Source organism: Calypte anna, chromosome Z (assembly GCF_003957555.1).
Source record: "Calypte anna isolate BGI_N300 chromosome Z, bCalAnn1_v1.p, whole genome shotgun sequence".
Taxonomy (NCBI): domain Eukaryota; kingdom Metazoa; phylum Chordata; class Aves; order Apodiformes; family Trochilidae; genus Calypte; species Calypte anna.
The window spans coordinates 64,732,611-64,752,121 of NC_044274.1; the positions used below are offsets into that span (position 1 = coordinate 64,732,611).

Sequence of the window (19,511 nt, forward strand, 5' to 3'; positions counted from 1 at the left end):
CACTAAGCTCTTCTTGGGTTGTTAAAAAGGTTGTACTACACTTTGAGCTAAGTGTGCATCCACCCAAAAAAATGGAAGCATAGGCAGCCCAGAGCTGACTTGTGGACTTGACTTATACATTGCCAGAGAACACTACCCTTAACCATTTCCTGTATCTCTAGTCAGGATGTAACAACTAGTGTTTTTAGACTACAAGTTCCAGGCTACACTATGCACATTACTAGGTACTTCACAAATTATTTAAACAGAAACTAAGAACTTATATTAAAGAAATTATGATCATATCTTAAACAACTATGGCCACAGTATAGGGATTGATCCAGAAACTTTTCTGGAGCTGCACAGTTAACAGGGCAAAAGGCAACAAACATAGGCTGCAGGATGTTTACAGACAGATTACATATTAGGGAAAAAAATGCACAATGAGAGACAGTCAAACATCAGAACAGTGAAAACAGAGAATTTCTGAAATCTCCATTCCTGGAAATACTGTAAACATAACTGGACAATTCTCTAGAGAATTCAACTGCTTGAAGTTTGCAGGGGTAAAGCCGCCCAACCTACATAATTGAGAGAATCTGTACAGCAATATCATCCTTTCCCAAATCCTGCTTTTTCACATATATCAAGGGGTATGCTCGTATATGCCTTAGAGAATCAAGAACTGAGGTGCAACTGTGCTTTTGCAGCCAGGCAGTTATGAGTCAAGCACAAATTACCAGAATTACTTCTTTTGTCCTGATCCTTCACTAACAATGCATAATGATAAACAAGGGTCATGTTTTTGCTTTTAATTATTCAAGGCAGAATACTGAATGAGATAAACTGGCCTTAACTATTGTCTTCATTCTTCTGAGCAAACAAGATGTATGCAAAACTTTTGTTGCTTCTCTTCACTCTTTGTTAAAGAACTCTTCCTAAGAAGTATCTTTAACATACACACAAATCTAAAAGCAAGTTGAGAAGTATAATTCAACTGTAGAAATAGAATAACATCAAAGTTGAATTTTAAAAGATGCATGATAAATCTCTCACAAAACCACACAGCAAAGATTATAAATACCCACCACCCAGAGTTTTCTTAAATTATTAATTTCAAAATCTCTTCTCACTCAAGATATGGGCTTCTACTGAAAACAGCCTGGAGCTGACATTAGCTACATATGAACATTAAGTTAAAATTAATAAGTGATTACATTCTCTTTTCAAGAGAATATAAGAGGCTCTTATCCCTTTAAGTTTGATTAAGCTGCCTCATCTTCTGCTACCAGAGTCAGTAAATCAAAATACACATGCATGCACATATAACATTTAACACAGAAACTTATATATACTGCTTGTGATACATGTACCACTATCAGCTCTCAAACTGAAGGTGCATTTTTTGCTGCTTTAGAGTTACATTCAGATCTAATACCATTTATATATCTTTACAAGAAATTCCTTACAAGTGCACTTTGCTGAAATTAGAAATGTGTCACTTTTTAATAGAGTACTCTGGTACCACACAATTACTTATTTTCAAGATTTTTTTTTTTAAAAAAACAAATATTTGGTTTCAAACTTCACCAATACCAGATTAGCAATTTTAGAAAGCAACAATTCAAAAGACTTTCTCAAATACCAAAGATAACATTATTCCTAAGCCAATTAAATATTCATAATGTACTATTTACTGGAAAATTATTTTTTGTATGTGTTTTACAGTAAGCATTATAGCAACATGTGTATTCTGACAACATTGTATGTATTAACAATAGCACGCTTTGTTTGCAGTATAGAGATCTGGCACCATCTTTGCTATGAATAGCAGCTGCACCTCTAACTTTGATGTTTGGTCTTTGTGACTTTGATGTTTGGTGTTTTAATACATTTTTTTTTTAGGGGACATTTAATGGGCATGAAGTTTTTTGTTAGCCTAGCACTGGTATCAGACAACTACAACCAGGTAAATTTGAGGAATACCCACATGATTACACAGTGATGCAAACTCATTCTCATCTCTATTGAATCAATACACCAAAGCACAACAGACTAGAATTTGGGGCACTACTTACTTTAAAAAAAATAATAAATATTTGGACATATCAAGGAAAACATTTCTAAAAAGACTAAGAAGAGAATTTTCAGAAAGGCCACAATATATTTTTCAGATACTTCAGAGAAAACTCTTACGTTCTTGTATCATAAGCACATATTAAGGCACGTCATAAGAAGATAAGTCAATACACAGTAATTTAAGTATTAGAGATTACAATGGTAAAAAAACTCTTGAGGTTTAATTTTTCTGCCCCCACAGATGTCTTTAGCAAAAATAACTTCTTAAAACCACTGAATATTTGTCATAAGATTATAAATATTTTTGAAAGAAATGTTAACAAATCTTTGAAAACCCCTTTTCCTACCTTTTTTTTTCCAAAGTCCTTATTACACTACATCACTTCATTGTGAAAATAAGACATCAAATTTGACTTCCAGTTGAGTCAAGCTAAGTCTCTGATGCTACATCCTGAATGAATTTGTCAAATATATTGCATTCCACAGAGAGAAGGAAATGTCTTTTCTCTAATAATTTAAACCATATTAAAAGCACAGAGATTTGTTTTTAAGAAGTTATGTTTTAAGAAATTATTTGTTAAAATTTGCCAAAGCATGAACACATACTCTGCTGACATAAATGCTTGGTTTTCTTCAACACAAGCACTTTTTCACTTTCAAATTAGTGTTTAATCTGTGTAGAGTAGATTTACCATTTTGTTAAAAATATTCTTTGTTTGGTATGTTGTAACAGCAATCTAAAATATATTATAACTTGATTTTGATAATTTTAAACAGGAAATCTGACTATAAGAATTGCTGCTAAACAATTTCATAGACTAGTATTTCTATTTTTATGAATATTAACCTTTGATCACACACTGGCAGCTAAAATCTAAAAAGGTCATCACTTGGTTCTTTGTGTATGAATGAGCATTTTCTTTTAAGAGACAGAGTTGGCCATAGTTGTTTTCATACTCAGCTTTATGATCTTCCTAGAACTGTGATGCAGCCTTAAAGTTCACAGAAAATTCAGAGTGGACATTTTGAAAAGGAAACTCGGAGGTGATGCTTTTCTCCGAAGTCATGATTGTGAAGCTCAATGAGAGCTTGAATTGCTTCTTCCACAGAGCCCAGCTGGATCAGAGCCATTCTGCAATCTGTCCTGAAGTACATTGAAAACCAGTATTAATCCTGACTGAATACTCATTGCACCAACCAAGACAGAAACGTGACACAAGGATTTTTTCAGCCACATCACACACACTGAACACCTGTACAGCAAAAGAATAACTAGTTGTGTACCTGCTAAAATAACTAGATAACAAAACTGTAAAGATTTTGGAGATTATTGGCCTACAGCCATGACATTCTACCATTACACTGTACTTCAAAATAATGGTCAAAATAAGGCTTGAAGACCTCTAACACTTGTTTTGTCCATGTACATGGGAGTATTCTAGCAGGTATGAGCATACTAAAACAATGGTGTCAAGCGACCTTAATGAATGTTAGAGAAGATTCATTGCCATCTTTTAGATGACATTTTACAAAGACAGAGCTTGTACTTAGTTTTAAAAAAGTGAGTGTTTACTTTCCTTAAACTTATCTTACTTTGAACATGTGGAATTTGTCAAAAGCCTGAATACTTTCAATTTCATTATGGTGACATAGCATCCCATTTAGAATTTTAAGATTAGAATTTTCATATCATAGAATTTTCATGTCATAGATGTACTCTTTTGTCTATAAATATACACGCATGGAATTTCTAAAATTTTTTAAAAAGTAATTAGCCATCTTCCAGGATGAGAGCTGCATTTAAAAAAAAAAACAACTTACTGGAAAACTCTGAAGGCTTTCACAGTAGATCCTGTACTTGCAAAAAGATCCTTCAGTTCTTCAGCAGTAACAAAAGTCCTATTTAAATAAACAAACAAAACAAAAATAAAACAGAAATAAAACCACCTCAACATTTAAAAGAGCACAGTTCCGCAGTAGTATCAAAATCTCAAAATAAATTTGAACAGCAAAATCTATCTCCATCAACTCAAGCCTTGTCAACACATTAGCCCAAACACCTTAGCTTTGGCATGAACATTTAGCAACACAATGTGCTACAAAAGATATTTCAGATACACTACTGCTTTTCACGCTCACTGATTCATCCTACAATTAAATTTAGGTTGTATAAAAATCAGTGATAATAACTGGTATCTTCAGAAGTACCTTTTCATCTTACATGTACAGTAAGCTTCACGTATTTTCAATTTTCAAAGCTTTCTATTTAATCAGAAAGCCATTTTCTACGTCTTTTTTTTCTTTTTCTTTTTTTTCTTATTTTCCCTTTCCCCTTCCTGCACAGCTACTGAACAAAAGAAGCCTCTAAAAGCTGATGTTTGGCTGTCACTCCACACAGTGTTGTCAACATTCTAGATAGGAAAAATCATTATTTCTGTTTTTAAAAAAATGCACTCTTAAAAGACTTTTTTGAGCTAAAACAACTTCCCCTGGGTCCAAGAGGTCTGAATTCTGTAGAAACCACTCCTTAAAAAGTGTTATTAGAATGATTAAATCTGCACCTACATTAAAAAATTATGCTAGTAATGAACTTGATGAAATGCAACTCCAGTACATTATCTCAAAACCCATGTCTTTGACCTTTGCAAAAATGTTTAACACAGGACTTAATACCTGAAAAACAAAAGCATATTTTCAAGAAAATGTAAATTGCATTGAAACTCTTTAAGAAGAGCATTCAGTCTGTTATCTTCTTTACTAACAATAAAATAGTGACATTTAGAGGATTCATTTTTGGTTAATCACATAGCAGACTGACTTAGAGTCTCAGGAAACTTAGAAAGGCCAAGGAAACCATTATGTCAGACTTAAGAAAAAAGGGTATTTTCCAGAAAATCACACATGGATACTCACGGGATGTTGGAGAGATGCAGGGTATCAGATGGAGGAAAGATATTCTGGAAATTCTTAGAGCCAGGATTCTTAAAGCGATGTAAAGGGCTATGGCTATAGTCCTTTGTCAGACCATAGTCATCGTGTCCCGCACGAGGAAGTTGAACCGTATAATGTTTTGAAAAAGTAGCATGGAGGACCCTTCCATAAAGCCTCTGTCCATTCAAGTGGAAGATAGCTAACCAGTGGAAAAAGAATATGAAGAGGAGTGAGGGGAGGTGTAGTAAAAAGAATTCTTTAAATAGGGTATTTTATTGAGTATCAGATTTCCCATTCTAAATTTAAACAGCAACTTCCATGTCTACCAGGTGGACTGTACTGTAACATTCTATTTGAAAAAGGTATAATGACTCTCCAGTCCAAATACAACAAAAATGCAAAACATCACTTCAATAAAGAGCTGTTGATTATTCTTAAATATCTAGATAAACTTCAGGAAAATTGTAGGATGTCTTATTAATTAAACTACAGTAATGTTGTATGATGTTTTAATTCTAACATGTCCAAGATTAAGATTCACAGGATTTTTTTTTAAATCATGATATGAAAATAATTTGTTTACATGTAAGCAAACAGATAATTATAAACATATACAAGGGAGGATTATTATGTAGTAAAGCATCACAATGATGGATTTGTTTATGCTTTTCAATGACAGATGGCAAGTTCCTCATCTGTATCACACTCTTGCTAGTTTGAAGTATAAGCATGCCTTAAAAACTAGTACCTAATTGAGCCTGAGCTACATCTGCCATCTGAACCAGAGCATTATCTTTTTTCTTAAACATGATCTTCACACGTTGCACATCACCGTACACACCTGTGGAAATCCAGAAGGAAAATTATCCAGAGCATTACTACACAAAGCACAAGAACAAGTCTCTTTCTTTAGACTAATATTAGTGTTACAAAGAATAATCACCTCATTAAATAGATGGGTTAGAATATTAGCAAGAAGGAGACCTTTAAAGCTTATGTATCATTTTCTGAGACAGAAATGGTGGAAAAAAACCCAGGATCTTAGGAATAAAAATGCATGTTTATGTTCAGCTTTTAAATAATGCAATAGTGCTAAAGTCATCTTAACAGAAGCATATTAAAATACTCCATGACAACAAGCTGTCCTTTGCAACTAATGTATATGGTAATCCAGTACTCCATTTCTTCTGACTCAGTCTGTGTTTTCTGTACTTTACTTTCCCATTCTTTGCAGTAAATAAATGTAGTAAGTAAATTAGGTCCACAAACTAATACACTTCTAATACTTAAACCATTTTGCCTTTTTGGTACCTATGGCAAACAACTACTGATTCAAATTATTCTCATTTTAAAACCAGCAAATTGTCTTGTGTGGTTTTTGGACGAAGACAGAACAATGCAATTTGCATTAACCAGCATGTGTCAGACAAATGAAGACAACAATAACCCTGAAGTTTCTCAAGGTATTTTAAATGTATCTTACCAAACAGGATGAAAAGTCCATGGGGTGTGATGGCCTGTTAAAATCATAAAATGAATGTATTATTTTAAAGCCATGCAAATAAATAAATCTATTCCACAACTAAATGGTAAACTAAAAGAATGGAAGAGACACTGCACACTAATACACCAACCTGTCTCTCCAAAAGCCTTAACATATAATAAATACAGTGTCTAGCATTCTTGTTAATACATATTTGATGTGCACATAAAATATTTAAACAATCTAACACTTCAGCTCATGCTTTTTTATCACTCAGGTCTCTGTCATACCGAATAAGTTATTAATATTTTAGGTGGCCTAATTATTTAAGCTTATTCTTTCCAAGCTAGCAGTTCATTCTCTGGAAAATGAGAGACATTTGCTAAACCAGAAAGAGGAAAAAGCATTAATAAACTTTTTTTGGTAATTTCTATATAGCAGGCAACACCTATGAAATTAAAAATAGTTGCTTCAAAATGTATTTGCTTTGTCTTCAGTTTTGTCCCTGTCTCTGTACATGACCATGACATCCTTAAGTGGTACACATATCATTTAATTGTTTATACATGAAGTATGTTTGATTAGAAACTGTGAGCAGAGAGCTAAATATTGAAAGAAATAATTTTTCTTTGGTGATTTTAAATTAAATCCTTGTGTATCAAGCTCCTTAAGCAGCAAAGAAGGTAATTTACACCTTAATGTAGCCAAATTTTATTCAGCTGAGCTAAAGGTTTTGCCAGTAATGAGTACTAAAAATGCCTAGGTATCAAGAGCGCTACTCACACGACCTAGGTCTCTTCCATCTCAACTCATGGCATTGTAAATGTGTACCATATAGACCTAAATTATTTAAAAACTGAAGATACTGCAGCCTGAGTTTTAGCCCATAATTTTTCCATCAGCAGCATTTAGTAATAAAGAACAGTTACTATCAATATTAAATTTAAATGCTTCTAGAGTTCATCCTTCTGGCCCAAATATTTTAATTCAGCACAGGTTTGTTATTTAAAAAAACTTCTTAACCAAATGAGGCTGCAGTATTTCTACTATAAATTTATTTTTGAAGTCAAAACCAATTAGTTTAAAAGTCACGAGGGAATGTTCAAATACACATTTAAACCCTGAAAGATGGGAGAAATTTAAATTGAAATAAGACCAACCAGACTTTCTATATACAGAAAAAGAATTCAAAGACAACAAGTATTGAAAAGTGTAACGTTACACAACTGCCAACTAATTTATTTACAACAATTTATATTTCCAACAATTAATGTTGAGGTACAGTCTTATTTTGTACCTTTTAAGAAGTTGGGCATTTTTTAATGTATTTATGTTGTATCATGCTTTGTAGCAAAAGTACTACAAGTCAGAGAATAGGGCTGGTCCTGTTTTTTGTATTACCAAGACAGAGATTTCTACTCTCACTCCTTAAGCTGATGTCAGTTTGCAAGGATTCTGGCACTGGTACAAGTTGATACTTGCATCAGTTCCACCAATCAAACCTACTTCAGGGTTCAGATTGCTGACAAGCAAAACAGAAGTTAGTGGAAGACTTATAAGACCAGGAATAGTCATCTGTCCAGATGCTGCAGATGTAGCCATTGCTTGAGAACACAGTGCTCCAGGAAGAGGTGGAACTGAAAGACCTGGAAGGGTATTAAAAACATCACTTAACATCTCAGAATGGAATCACAGAAACATGGAATTCATTGGCCAGAAAAGACCTCAAGAGACATTTTAGAAGACAAAAACAGGTTACATTTGGGGAAAAAAGTCCATATTAAATTAAAAATATTTTTTAAGGAATTTAGCTATTCCTAGAACCTGAAAGTAGGAAGCACCTCCTCTCTGGAGGTGAAGAAATATATTCAGCTACACCGGCAGACAAAAAAACCCAAGGGGAAAATAAATTGCAGCCCAAGGAAGAAGAAAAATAAGTTAGCACAAATGTTTATCCTGTGCTAGAAAGGAAAAGATCACAGAGCCTCGAAGACTACTGATTTCTAATTTTACAGAAAAAAAGGGGAAGACTTCCTGCTTTAGCTTTTAATGCCACTGCAATATTATTCTTCTTAGAAATATAGGTGCTTGCTTTCTTCTCTTGCAGGTAATCCTTTATCATGGCATTTAATTGCTTTGCTTATTAAGTGATAAATTACAGAATTTATTCATTTATTAGAGAAACTAAATTTACTGAATAATATGAAAGTCACAATAACTCTAAGGAACATTGTATTCTGATTGCTATATTTGAAAACAATTTGCTCTGCACACAGGTGTATTCAGATAGACCACTAGCCCTGAACACAATGCCACATTTTTAGAGAAGAGGTACTTATCATTACCTTGAGCAAAGTCCAAAGCTGGAGTAAACCCAGAAGCCCCTGCATATGTTGGAAAGAGACCTGGGGTCCCTAGAGAGAGACATAAAATTAAAACAGATTTTAACAGTTCAGAAAACAGAAGAAAATCAGCAATAAGGATCACATTCTAGTGTTGCTATTGTGTCCATGATTACATCTTTTAGAAAACATTTGGGATGTAAACTCTCATTGAAATCCAGGATTCTGTTTTGCAAAAACAATTTAGGGCCACATTTGAAGGTAAATATTCTGATCAGCATTGATGTTCCTCTCGAAAACCAAGTCAGGGCAAAATGTAATTTAGACAAGTTTAAATATGGAAGCACATAATAGATTAGTATCCATCACATTTAAGACACTTGTGGTGTAATGTTCAGCAGCTTTTATTTTACAACAGAAATGCATTCTAGAAATTTTCTGGAAGTAAATGCACTTCAAGACATTTTGCAGTTATGAGATACAGCTATTTCCGAGATGTTTCTTAAACCAATGTGGGCTAAATTGTACAACTACAATGAACCTGAGGTTCTGAACTTTACTAGTTATTAAGATGCATGAAGTATACACATTTTGCTTTTTAAGGAGATCACTTTCTGAGCTTCTATTACTTTATAAATAAGCTGTTAATTTAATGGCTCTCCTGACAATCCCAAGCATTTGAAAGATTTGGAGTTTTGACATGTGGAGAATCCCAGTCTTGAAAACAACTCAGTGATTTTCACAATTAGTCTGGAGAGTTAAGCACTACCTGGGGCAGCAGACAAACTTGTCTTCTAAGATGCAGTTAAAGATAAGCTTGAGTTGTGGATACTGTTATATGTTAGCACACTTCATTTTTTAAAGCATGGCACGCATAATCAGCAGATACACCCTGCAAGCATGGCAATATGTCTGTTTTACTACTCCAGGCTCCACCATTGCCTAAAATAGCCACATTCACTAACAGAGGTTATTGACAGGGATGATAAAATACCGTGAGAAGTATCTGTTATGAATTAAAAAAACAACAAATGAAACAGACACAGCAGGTCAAGTATTCATGAATATTGCATCACATTACACATCCTCTTATCTGAAGCAACAAAGTCTCTTTCGTACAAACAAGAATACACTTATCACAGCAAAGCAAATAATTCTGTCTGTGAAATACAGGCACTGGTGTGTTATACTGACAAGTTCTGGCTATACAGGTATTAATCAGTTATTCACAATTGAAGAATGGTAATGAAAACAAGACAGAAATAAAGCTCTTTTATTCTGCCAAACGAGACCTGCATGTAGCACACTGATACGAAAATCAGGCATGCAAAACATGTCAGACAGACATGATGCAAAAAGAACTGGAATTTTGTGTTGGATTTTTTTATGTGTAAAATAATTTGCTCCATGTCTAGCAGCTAGCTCTCAAAGAAAGTTAATTCATATATCTCTGCTTGTGCACACTGGGTTAAAGAACTCTTGAAATAAAAAACATTGACAAAATGTGCTTGTTTATAGTGCAGTATCTTCCACCAGAAGTAAAACAAAAGAAAAAAAAAAGACAACCTCTCCAAGTTTAAATAACAGTTCAGTTTTGCTACTAAGATAACTTCATGTTTAGATAAAAACTGGATGTATTATTCTGATAGTTATCTGCTTTATCTTACAATTCTCCATAAAAACTACATCCACTAGCAATAACATAGGAAGTGTAAGTGCTGACTGGACTCACAACATCTTTTCCTCATGTTATGCAACTGAGAACTATCAGAACGTGCCTATGGCAATACATCCATGATGTTAGCAGTGACAGAAAGGCTAGAAGCAAGTTCCTCACAGTCTACAGGTATCTTCAGAAGAAAAATATCTATGCTGTTTCTTCACTGTAGCTGCACTACAAATTTTGATATAGAGATTAGACACCTCTCTACACCATCACTGTTCTTACAATTTCAGAAAATGTTCAGACTGAAAACAAGATTGCTAGTAATGACAAGTTTGAAAGGCAATTCTTTCCCAGCACTTGCTACCTTTCTAACCAGCTGGACAGCACACAGGTACCTATTCCACAGCTGAGACAGCTCTTAGCTGGGTATTGTTGCTAATGATTGTCATTGAAGAGAAAAAAATTGCTGCAAATTGCTCAAATTGCACTGTGAGCACTTCTGCCAGGTCATGAGATTAACCTGTTTGGTGATTTGCACTACCAAAGTTGATTAAATGAGTATGCCCGAGCTGTTCATGCCAAAAAGGCTTCTCCAGTGTGGCTTCCAGCAGACAGACTCCTCTCTGACTGGAAGTGACCACTGAAGTTCAAGAAAAATTCTGAAATTTTGTCTTTTAGAAGGTGACTACCAAAAATATATAAATAAGTGTAGCATTTCTAAGTCTCTTGTGGTTTTGTTTGTTACAGCAGACAGTTATCCTAAAACAACAACATATAAGAGCTAATGCCCTTAAAACATTTATTTTTGAGCAGTTTTATGGAAAGAGTGTCACTCTTTGGATGACCACCATTGACTGTTCTGATAAGTAACATTTATTATACTATCTGTAGCAATTTTATCACTCATTATATGGCAGCATTTTACAAATGTAGCTTTTTGACAACACTTTGAACTTGCCCAAGAGAATTCCTCATGTTGAAGTTTCAGATATTAATTTGAGTGGGACTTTCTGCTTTCCATATAAACTTTATTGGACCTAACAGAAGTGTGAGCAAAGTGTTCCCTCCTATGAACCTGTGAAGAAGCATAAATGGAAATTCAAAAGTACAATGATCTTATTATGGATTTATCAATAAAAATGAGGATTTCTTACCAAAGGCAGCAGGTGGCGCCAGGGCTCGGTGGCCATTACCAGAAGGAAGGTCAAAGCGAGTGAAATCTCTGCTCTTTTCATTGTTGAACCTTACCTTCAGGTTAGCTAACTTGGAGAAATCAACATGCAGAGTGCAGCAGCCAGTGTAGATACTCTGGCCATCTAGAGTCTAAAGAATAATAATAAAATGTTCAGAGACAAACCACTTAGTAGCAGCCACCACTCTTTCCACTCTGCAACTGTATGCAAACAGAAATTAATTTTCCGTTTTTAAGGTGCTTCATTTAAACACCAACAAGACAATGATAGTACCTGCCAATATCCTTACCTAAACATCCTATGTAGAGTACTAGTGTAGTTGACTATTTAGAATTCTATAATCTTGTGCTTGTGCCAATGGGTAAAACATAGCTTTAAGTATAACTCGGCTTCCCAACTGTACTTCTAATCTTGTCTCCCACTTAACACATGATATCAGATGCTACTAGTACTAGTAATTTTATTGTGGAGATTCATGTACAGAACTGTCATACAGGCTGGTGAAATGCCTGGAGCACAAGTCTTACAAGGAGCAGCTGAGGGAACTGGGGTTTTTTAGCCTGGAGAAGAGAAGGCTGCAGGGAGAGCTTATTGCAATCTCTCTTCAACTACATGAAAGGAGGTTGGAGCCAGGTGGGGGTCAGCCTCTCCTGCCAAATGAATACAGATAAAACAAGAGGAAGTGGCATCAAGTTGTTCCAGAGCAGGTTTAGATAACATATTTTTTGAATTTCTTCACTTAAGAGGTTGTCAGGCCCTGGAATGGGCTGCCCAGGGAAGTGGTTGAGTCACCATCCCTGAAGGTATTCAAAAGATGGGTACCTGTGCTGCTGAGGGACATGGTTTAGTGGTGGACTTGGCAGTGCTGAGTTAATGGCTAGACATGACAATCTTAAAAGTTTTTTCCAACCAAAATTATTATTTAAAATCCATTTTTTAAAGAGCAGTTATGCTCAGAAAGTCACTGAAGTAGCATTTTCTGTCTGTGCCAGTCATAAAAGAATTGAGATGGATGAAGGAGGAAGAAAACTCCCAGGAGTGACTTGTCTGTTAGAATTATTTAATACAATCTAGATTGAAATTATAATTTTGGTGAAATCCTTAATAAAGCATAATTTATTATTAATACTATTATTTAAGAAAATATGCTACTGATAGCAAAGAGGCTGTAATCCCAGTATCCAACTGGGATACTGTTGGCTGTATCCAACTGCCTTTACTAATTTGCATTATATACTTAATCTCTGAAACACATAGTGAATATACTGACTGCAAGTAGCAATAGATAAACATTCTGTGCCTTCAATTTTATAGTTGAAAATAAAGTCAATTTCTGTAACAGAAGTAGGGTAAAATTCCCATTCACTATAGTGTTTCAGGATTTTTTTCTGAAAATGAATGCTAAATACCACTTAATACTAAGCAGAATTTGCTTTGGAAAAAAAAAACAAAAAAAACAAAAAAACAAACACATTAGGTTTACATGGGAGTGTTTGACAGTTGTAGGGCTGCTGCCCTATGGGGTAAGAGACCAGGGGCCGCCTCATGCTGGACAGAGTTCCAGCCAGCTCCAAAACAGACCCATTGCAGCCCAGAGAGATACCAGTCAGGACACTGATGGTACCTCTGTGATAACAGAAAGGGTAAAAACCACCATATAACAACTGGGAGAGAGGAGTGAGAAAAATGTGACAGAAAGAGCCCATCAGACACCAAGGTCACAGAAGGAGGGGGAGCAGGAGGTGCTTCAGCTGCTGAAGCAGAAATCTCTCTGGAGAAGATGGTAGGCAAGGCTCTCCCTCTGGAGGTCTCTGGTGGAGCAGACATCCACCTGCTGGCCATGGAAAGCATCCACATTACAGCAGTTGCTGAAGAATCATATCCCATGGGGAGGACCCACACTGGAGCAGAACAGTGCAAAAAGGAAGAAGCAGCACCCTAAGTTGAATATTAATGCCTGTGATGGTAATTAGAGAGCAATCTCCCTGTTTTTAACCCAGGAGATTTTTCAGTTTGTTTTCTCCCCTCTCCTGCTGAAGAAGGGGAGGGATAGAGCAGCTTGGAGGGTGTCTGGCAGCCAGACAAGGTGAATGCACCACAGAAGAAGTAGCTGACATAGATGTACTCTCAGTAATTAAGAAAATTCACTTTTAAAAATCAGGGTACAGCTGTCTTGAAAATAAGAAGTTGAAGGTGAAAACTCTAAAGTTTGTAAATTTCTCACTGATAATCAATCAAGTAAAACATGTAACAGTTCTGTCCCTGAAAATATTCCATGTCATTTGAAAGGCAAAAGACATTCTGGTCCATGAGCATTCCCATCACTCATTGCTACTGACAGCTCTGATTTTTTTTTTTGGCAGACTCATGCAAGTCTTGGGGTATATGCTATGCATTTATGTTTGCAGTTGATAATAAAGTGTTATCATCTTAACTAACAAGGGATGTCAATGTGCAACAAGAACGTTAAAATTATGAGAAGCCATAAGTTAATGATCAAACTATTCCCAATGTTCCCCATTAATCCTAGGAGAAACAAAATAGAAACAAACCAAGAACAAATAACAAAACAAAACAAAAAATAATCAAGCTGAAGACACTACTACACCTACCATTTTGGCATAATATGCATTCATTGGATCAGCATACTGCAGCAGAGCTTGGAATTTATTGTTCTTACTGAAGGTGATAATCTTCAAAACAGATCCAAATTTTGAGAAAATCTGAGAAGGAAAAACCATAAACAGTTGAAAAAACATATGAAACTACTGATTAATGCACATTAGAAACTAGTATTTTAATACTTCATATAGATTTCTAAAAATTATATATTTTGCAAGGGCAGAACAGAAATTGAAGGAACTCTGATTTTTGCTTTGGGTTAAAAAAAAATATGAAAAAAGAGGTTGCAAAAGATGTGGAAGTAAGATAACATTTCCTTAGAGATTTAGCAGTAACTGCCCAGCTAAGAGCAGGAAAGGCCAGCCCAAAGAGGCATTTGTCTAACATCTGCAAAGAAATTGTGGATAATTGAAGTTGAGCTTTGAGAAATGGGCGTTCACAAGTCAGTTGAGATAGGAATTGCAAACTGCTTTTCAAGGTATCCATCTTAGCATTCTGTGCTTAAAACAAATTCTGCAAATTTAGTGACAAAACCCACATATTAGATAGTTGATGTGCCTACAAATCAATTACACAGACCTACTGTCCAAACTAGAAGACAAAGAGGGAAAGAAGCAAGACAAAGACCTAGTCTGGGACCTACCTCTCTAATTTAAAACTGAATTCCATTTGCTTTATAGCAAATGCAGGCATTGCAGAAGAATTTTAAAGGGTGGAAATTAAATATATATACACTCTTGTATGAGAGTGTGCACTACACAAAAGCAAATCCACAAGGAATGAGGACAAAAGTCTAGCTATTATGCAGGGGCTGAAAAAGAATTTTGAGATTAACAATGGAATAGGGAATGTGAGTTTGGGAAGTACTAACAGTTCTAGAACAAGCTGCTAGAATCAATGCCAATTTAGGAAAGCAGAGCCACCTAGACAAGTATTAAACCTGAAATGATAAGAAAGGCCAGGGATAAGGAAAAGTACCTCTTGCCAGCCTATACGGCCTAGAATCATGAATATGAGACACACTATCCTAACCCTTCTGTGCCCATTTTTTCAGCCTCTCAGGGACAAGGTTTTTATGCTTTAATTGTTTTGTAATAGAAGACAGAACAGAAACCTTTTCCACAGCAACTTAAAATTAGCCATTGAGTTTCTGTTCACAGAAATACACTTTCTGAATTATGCTTCTCCATGTTTACCCACAAGACGAAATAGCCCTTTTTAAAGATAATGAGATTCAGTGTATTCCTGTTTGGTTTTAAACCTAAAATCCACTGTGTATATCAGTTTTGCTTCTGTGACGATGAGAATGAGTATTCTGTTTCTTGTAATAAATATTTTAAACTAAATTGTGATTAAGAGGGCTAAGCTTCTTGACAAGCATTTATATAATCAAAGTTTTGGATAACAGCTTGAGTATTAGTGTTCCATATGATGGTAATAAATTAAAGTTTTAATTTCCATTAACCATAGAACTTACAAAGTAATGTTACATTGTAGCTATCAGGTACAAAGTGCTGCCTTATTAGATTAGAGTATCCTGCTAAGAACTCCAAATAAGATCTCTTTTCAAATATTGCTTAATTTTCTAGAACTGTTACAAATGTGAGGGTCATTGTCCAATCCAAGCATTGAAAATACAGTTCAGATGCACTGAAGTAAACATCAAACAGATTAAAGAAAATTAGTGTGAATCTCCTCTTCCACTGCTTCCTTATTAGAAAACAAAACAAAAAAACAAGCAACAAACCAAAGAAAAAAGCCACACAAGATTAGACTCAGGAATTGCTGCTGCCCTGTATTACAGATTCCCTAACCAAAGAAGTTTGTTCTTGGGTTATTTGGAGAGCACTTGTAATCCTAAACAATGGTCTTATTTGTATGAGCTCAGTAATGAGTGAACAACACTCATAGATACAAAAAGAAGTTTAGACCAGGCAAACTGTGACATCAGAGTGACAACTAGTATCCTAGTTAATCAGTATTGGAGGAGGGAAAAGATACAGAAATAGGAAATATTAAGATGTAAGAGGAACAATAAAGTGTCAGAGAAAGTGTAACAATCAACTGTTGTTCGAGCAGCTAGTAAAGCAGCACAAATCATCTTCTAGGACTGCAGGTTTCTGTAAAGACATCCCAGTTATTTGAAATCACATTTATTCAAAAAGCTCAGATTTGGGCTAAGCTTTTATTTTTTCAGAAATTTACCAGTAACTACAAAATCTTGAAGTATGAAATCCTTTGCAATACCTGAAAAAAGTACTGCCAAATCCTTCAGGCACTAAGAAACGGTCTCATCATGTTTTGTTTTTAAACTTGCAGTTCTCAACAGCAGAGTACAACCCCTGGCACGAGTTACAGTAATGGCTTATTGGTGTACAAGGTCATAAAAATAATTATTTTACTAGCTCATGATGTAGGCATAAATTTCAAATAACATCAAGTTTGCTACTGCTTCCACAGAAATGAAGGAACGAAAAAAACGAAGCAAGATAACATGAAAAGCTGAGTGAAGAAGCTCTAGTTCAAAATTTTTGTGCAAAACTGATTCAACTGTAGATGTCTAAGTTGCAACAGAACATTTCACAGTGACAGTCCTCTGTCACTCTGATCATGAATCCACAGGTGGTACTTCTTTTTAAAAAAACAAACAAACAAACAAAACAAAAAACAAACAAATGAAAACAAAACCAAACCAAAAACCAACAAACCCCACAACAATTTACAATGGCAACACTGAAACAGATTTGAACTATTTTTAGCAGTCCTCTTTACCTGAAGGAGCACTTCCAATGTGATGGGGTAGAAAACATTTTCAACCATGATTCGAAGAACAGAACTTGGACAGAACCCACCTCCAGGAGGAAGACCATTTATAACATCCAAGCTTCCACACTGCTGAGTATTCACAGCTTGTAATGCAGCCTGAGCTCTCTGAAATCACGCAGCAGAGACCAGAATCAACTTATGCACATATAAATTATTCCATATCTAAACAAGGTTCTCTTACAAAGAAAAGCAAGTAAAATGGATTTAAAATGCAACTTTTAAAAAAAATATATTCTTTTTATCTGATTATCATTATATTAAAAATGCCATTTTAATAGGTAAATCATACCTCTTCCACAAAAAGAAGTCAGATTGTTCCTTCACAGATTTTTTTCAGTAAGCTTTTGTCATTCTAGAGGTTTTCCAGCAAACCAGTGTTATGATAATACTGTAATGGACCTATCTGCTCTGCTTTATTAGGACTTCATTGTCTTCAGGAACTAAGCTTTGCTGGGGATAAGCTTAAAGGTTCATACCCTGCTCTTTTTTTTTTCTGAGCCAATCTATCTATTTCAAAAACCCCTTCAAATCCTACCCCACAAAGAGTTTCATAGAGACTTTGGAGTCTCTAAGCTTGCTTTTGATGGGCTTTCATAAAAAAGGCCTTCAGTCTTCTTCTGAAACCACCATGGAGAGTGGTTTCACACAACCACGGCTGTGTTGAGACTAAGTCTCATCTCCATAACACTATTTCCTTGAAAGAAGGACTAAACATGGCTATTACCCAGTTCCAGAAACATGTAACTCTACAAAACAATTTGTACTTCAGTTATGAGCCTAGGCACCAGGTGAGTCATGTACTGTTTGGCCTGTTAATTGTTCTAAAATAAACCCAAATGTAAGAGTTTAATTGCAAAAAAATACTTTTTTTTTTTCTTTTAAGTAGACAATGTTGTTTTTATAGAATTATAAAGCAAATGTCATGCAGTGAGTTAAAAACAGTCTGAGAAAGAGATACAAGGAGTCTGTTTGCAAATATGATTACAATTTTCCTGAGGCCATTATATACATCACATCCTTAAGAATTCCCTAAATCTTGCTTTTCCTGCTGAAACACTTTGAGGAGCCATTCTTGTTGCTGTCCACAGCCCTCACCAGAGCCATCTCCACATGTTCTCTGACTTCCCTAATCACATCATTGCATCTTCAGGTCATGCTCTGTGATCCTCGTGGGTCACCTGTCTGCCATTCCACCTTTTCTATACCTCTTTTTACTGTCTGAGTTCAGTTAGGAGCATTTTGTTCATCCAAGCAGTCATCCTGACACCTCTTATTTTCCTGCTGATCAGGATGAACTATTCTTGTCCTTAAGCTCCTCCACCATAATTCTACAGATATTCAGAGGTCCTTGTCTGAAAGAAGTTACTGCTTAGGTAAAACAAGCAGAAATAATGTCCATCAGGATGTGACTGTTGGTGTAGTCAAAAGTAGTCTATTCATTTACCAGTGTTGTCATCTAACTTTTTTAGGCAGCTAAATGCCACACAGCTGCTCAGTCAGCTAGCCAGCTGGGGGAGAGAATGGGAAGGGTAAACTCCTGGGTTTATATACAGGCAGTTTAATAGGTAAAGCAAAAGCTACATGTGCAAGCAAGGCTGAAAAAAGGAATGCCTTCACTACTTCAAGTCAGCAGGCAGGTATTCAGTAATTTCCATGCAAACAGGGTTCAGCACACGTAGTAGTTACTTGAGAAGAAAAACATCAAAACTCTGAACATCCTTCCTTCAGCTTTTAGTATTGAGCATGAATTCATGTGATGTGGGATATCTCTTTGGTCAGCTGGGGTCAACTGTGTCCTCTCCCAGCTTCTTGTGCACTCACACTGTCAGGACAGTGCAAGAAGCAGAAAAGCCCTTAATGCTATATAAGCCTCACAAGATATTGTGAAGAAGATTAACTCTATCTAAGCCAAAGTTAGTGAACAACTCATGTGCTATTCTATCCTGCTAATTGGAAATATTATACTTACAGCATGATTAGCTAGATTGTCAGTCTTAAGCTCCTTGTGGTAGGAATACTGAATCTGAACAGGCTGGCTGTGGAGGTGAGGTGTTGCCATAGTGTAGTACTTCATCACAGCACGAGCGCTATCTTCAGAAGCCATTTCCAAAAGTGCCTGCAACCAACACATAGCAGTTTTCAGGGTTGTTTTGTTTACAGGAGAGAACAAGCCATCAGAGAACCATTTACTCGCAATGTCACTCTCACTAGGAAAAGACCACATTGAAGTACAGTACTGATTTGTTTAGCAGTAAAATGCATTTCTGTGTGTGTACATGTTTACGGGGATGTATTTGAGTTGCTATTTAGGTTTTCTTAAGAGGTTTTACACTGTAAGTACTGTAAGTAATTAAAGAAGAGGTTGAATAAATGGGACATATGGGAAGCAA

The 19,511-nt window shown here is 35.5% G+C and overlaps 1 protein-coding gene across 1 annotated transcript in view; it reads right to left on the minus strand.

The window, feature by feature from the left end:
• Positions 1–3,069: 3,069 nt before the first annotated feature.
• Positions 3,070–19,511, minus strand: part of PTBP3 (polypyrimidine tract binding protein 3) — a 33,318-nt gene continuing 16,876 nt past the window's right edge. The window contains exons 7-17 of the mRNA XM_030467627.1: positions 19,091–19,237; positions 17,068–17,226; positions 14,286–14,396; positions 11,635–11,803; positions 8,818–8,886; positions 7,979–8,118; positions 6,473–6,506; positions 5,738–5,830; positions 4,972–5,188; positions 3,880–3,957; positions 3,070–3,202 (exon numbers count right to left, since the gene is read on the minus strand). Of these exons, the coding sequence (XP_030323487.1) occupies positions 3,070–3,202; positions 3,880–3,957; positions 4,972–5,188; positions 5,738–5,830; positions 6,473–6,506; positions 7,979–8,118; positions 8,818–8,886; positions 11,635–11,803; positions 14,286–14,396; positions 17,068–17,226; positions 19,091–19,237 (1,350 nt within the window). The remainder of the gene's footprint in view (positions 3,203–3,879; positions 3,958–4,971; positions 5,189–5,737; positions 5,831–6,472; positions 6,507–7,978; positions 8,119–8,817; positions 8,887–11,634; positions 11,804–14,285; positions 14,397–17,067; positions 17,227–19,090; positions 19,238–19,511) is intronic.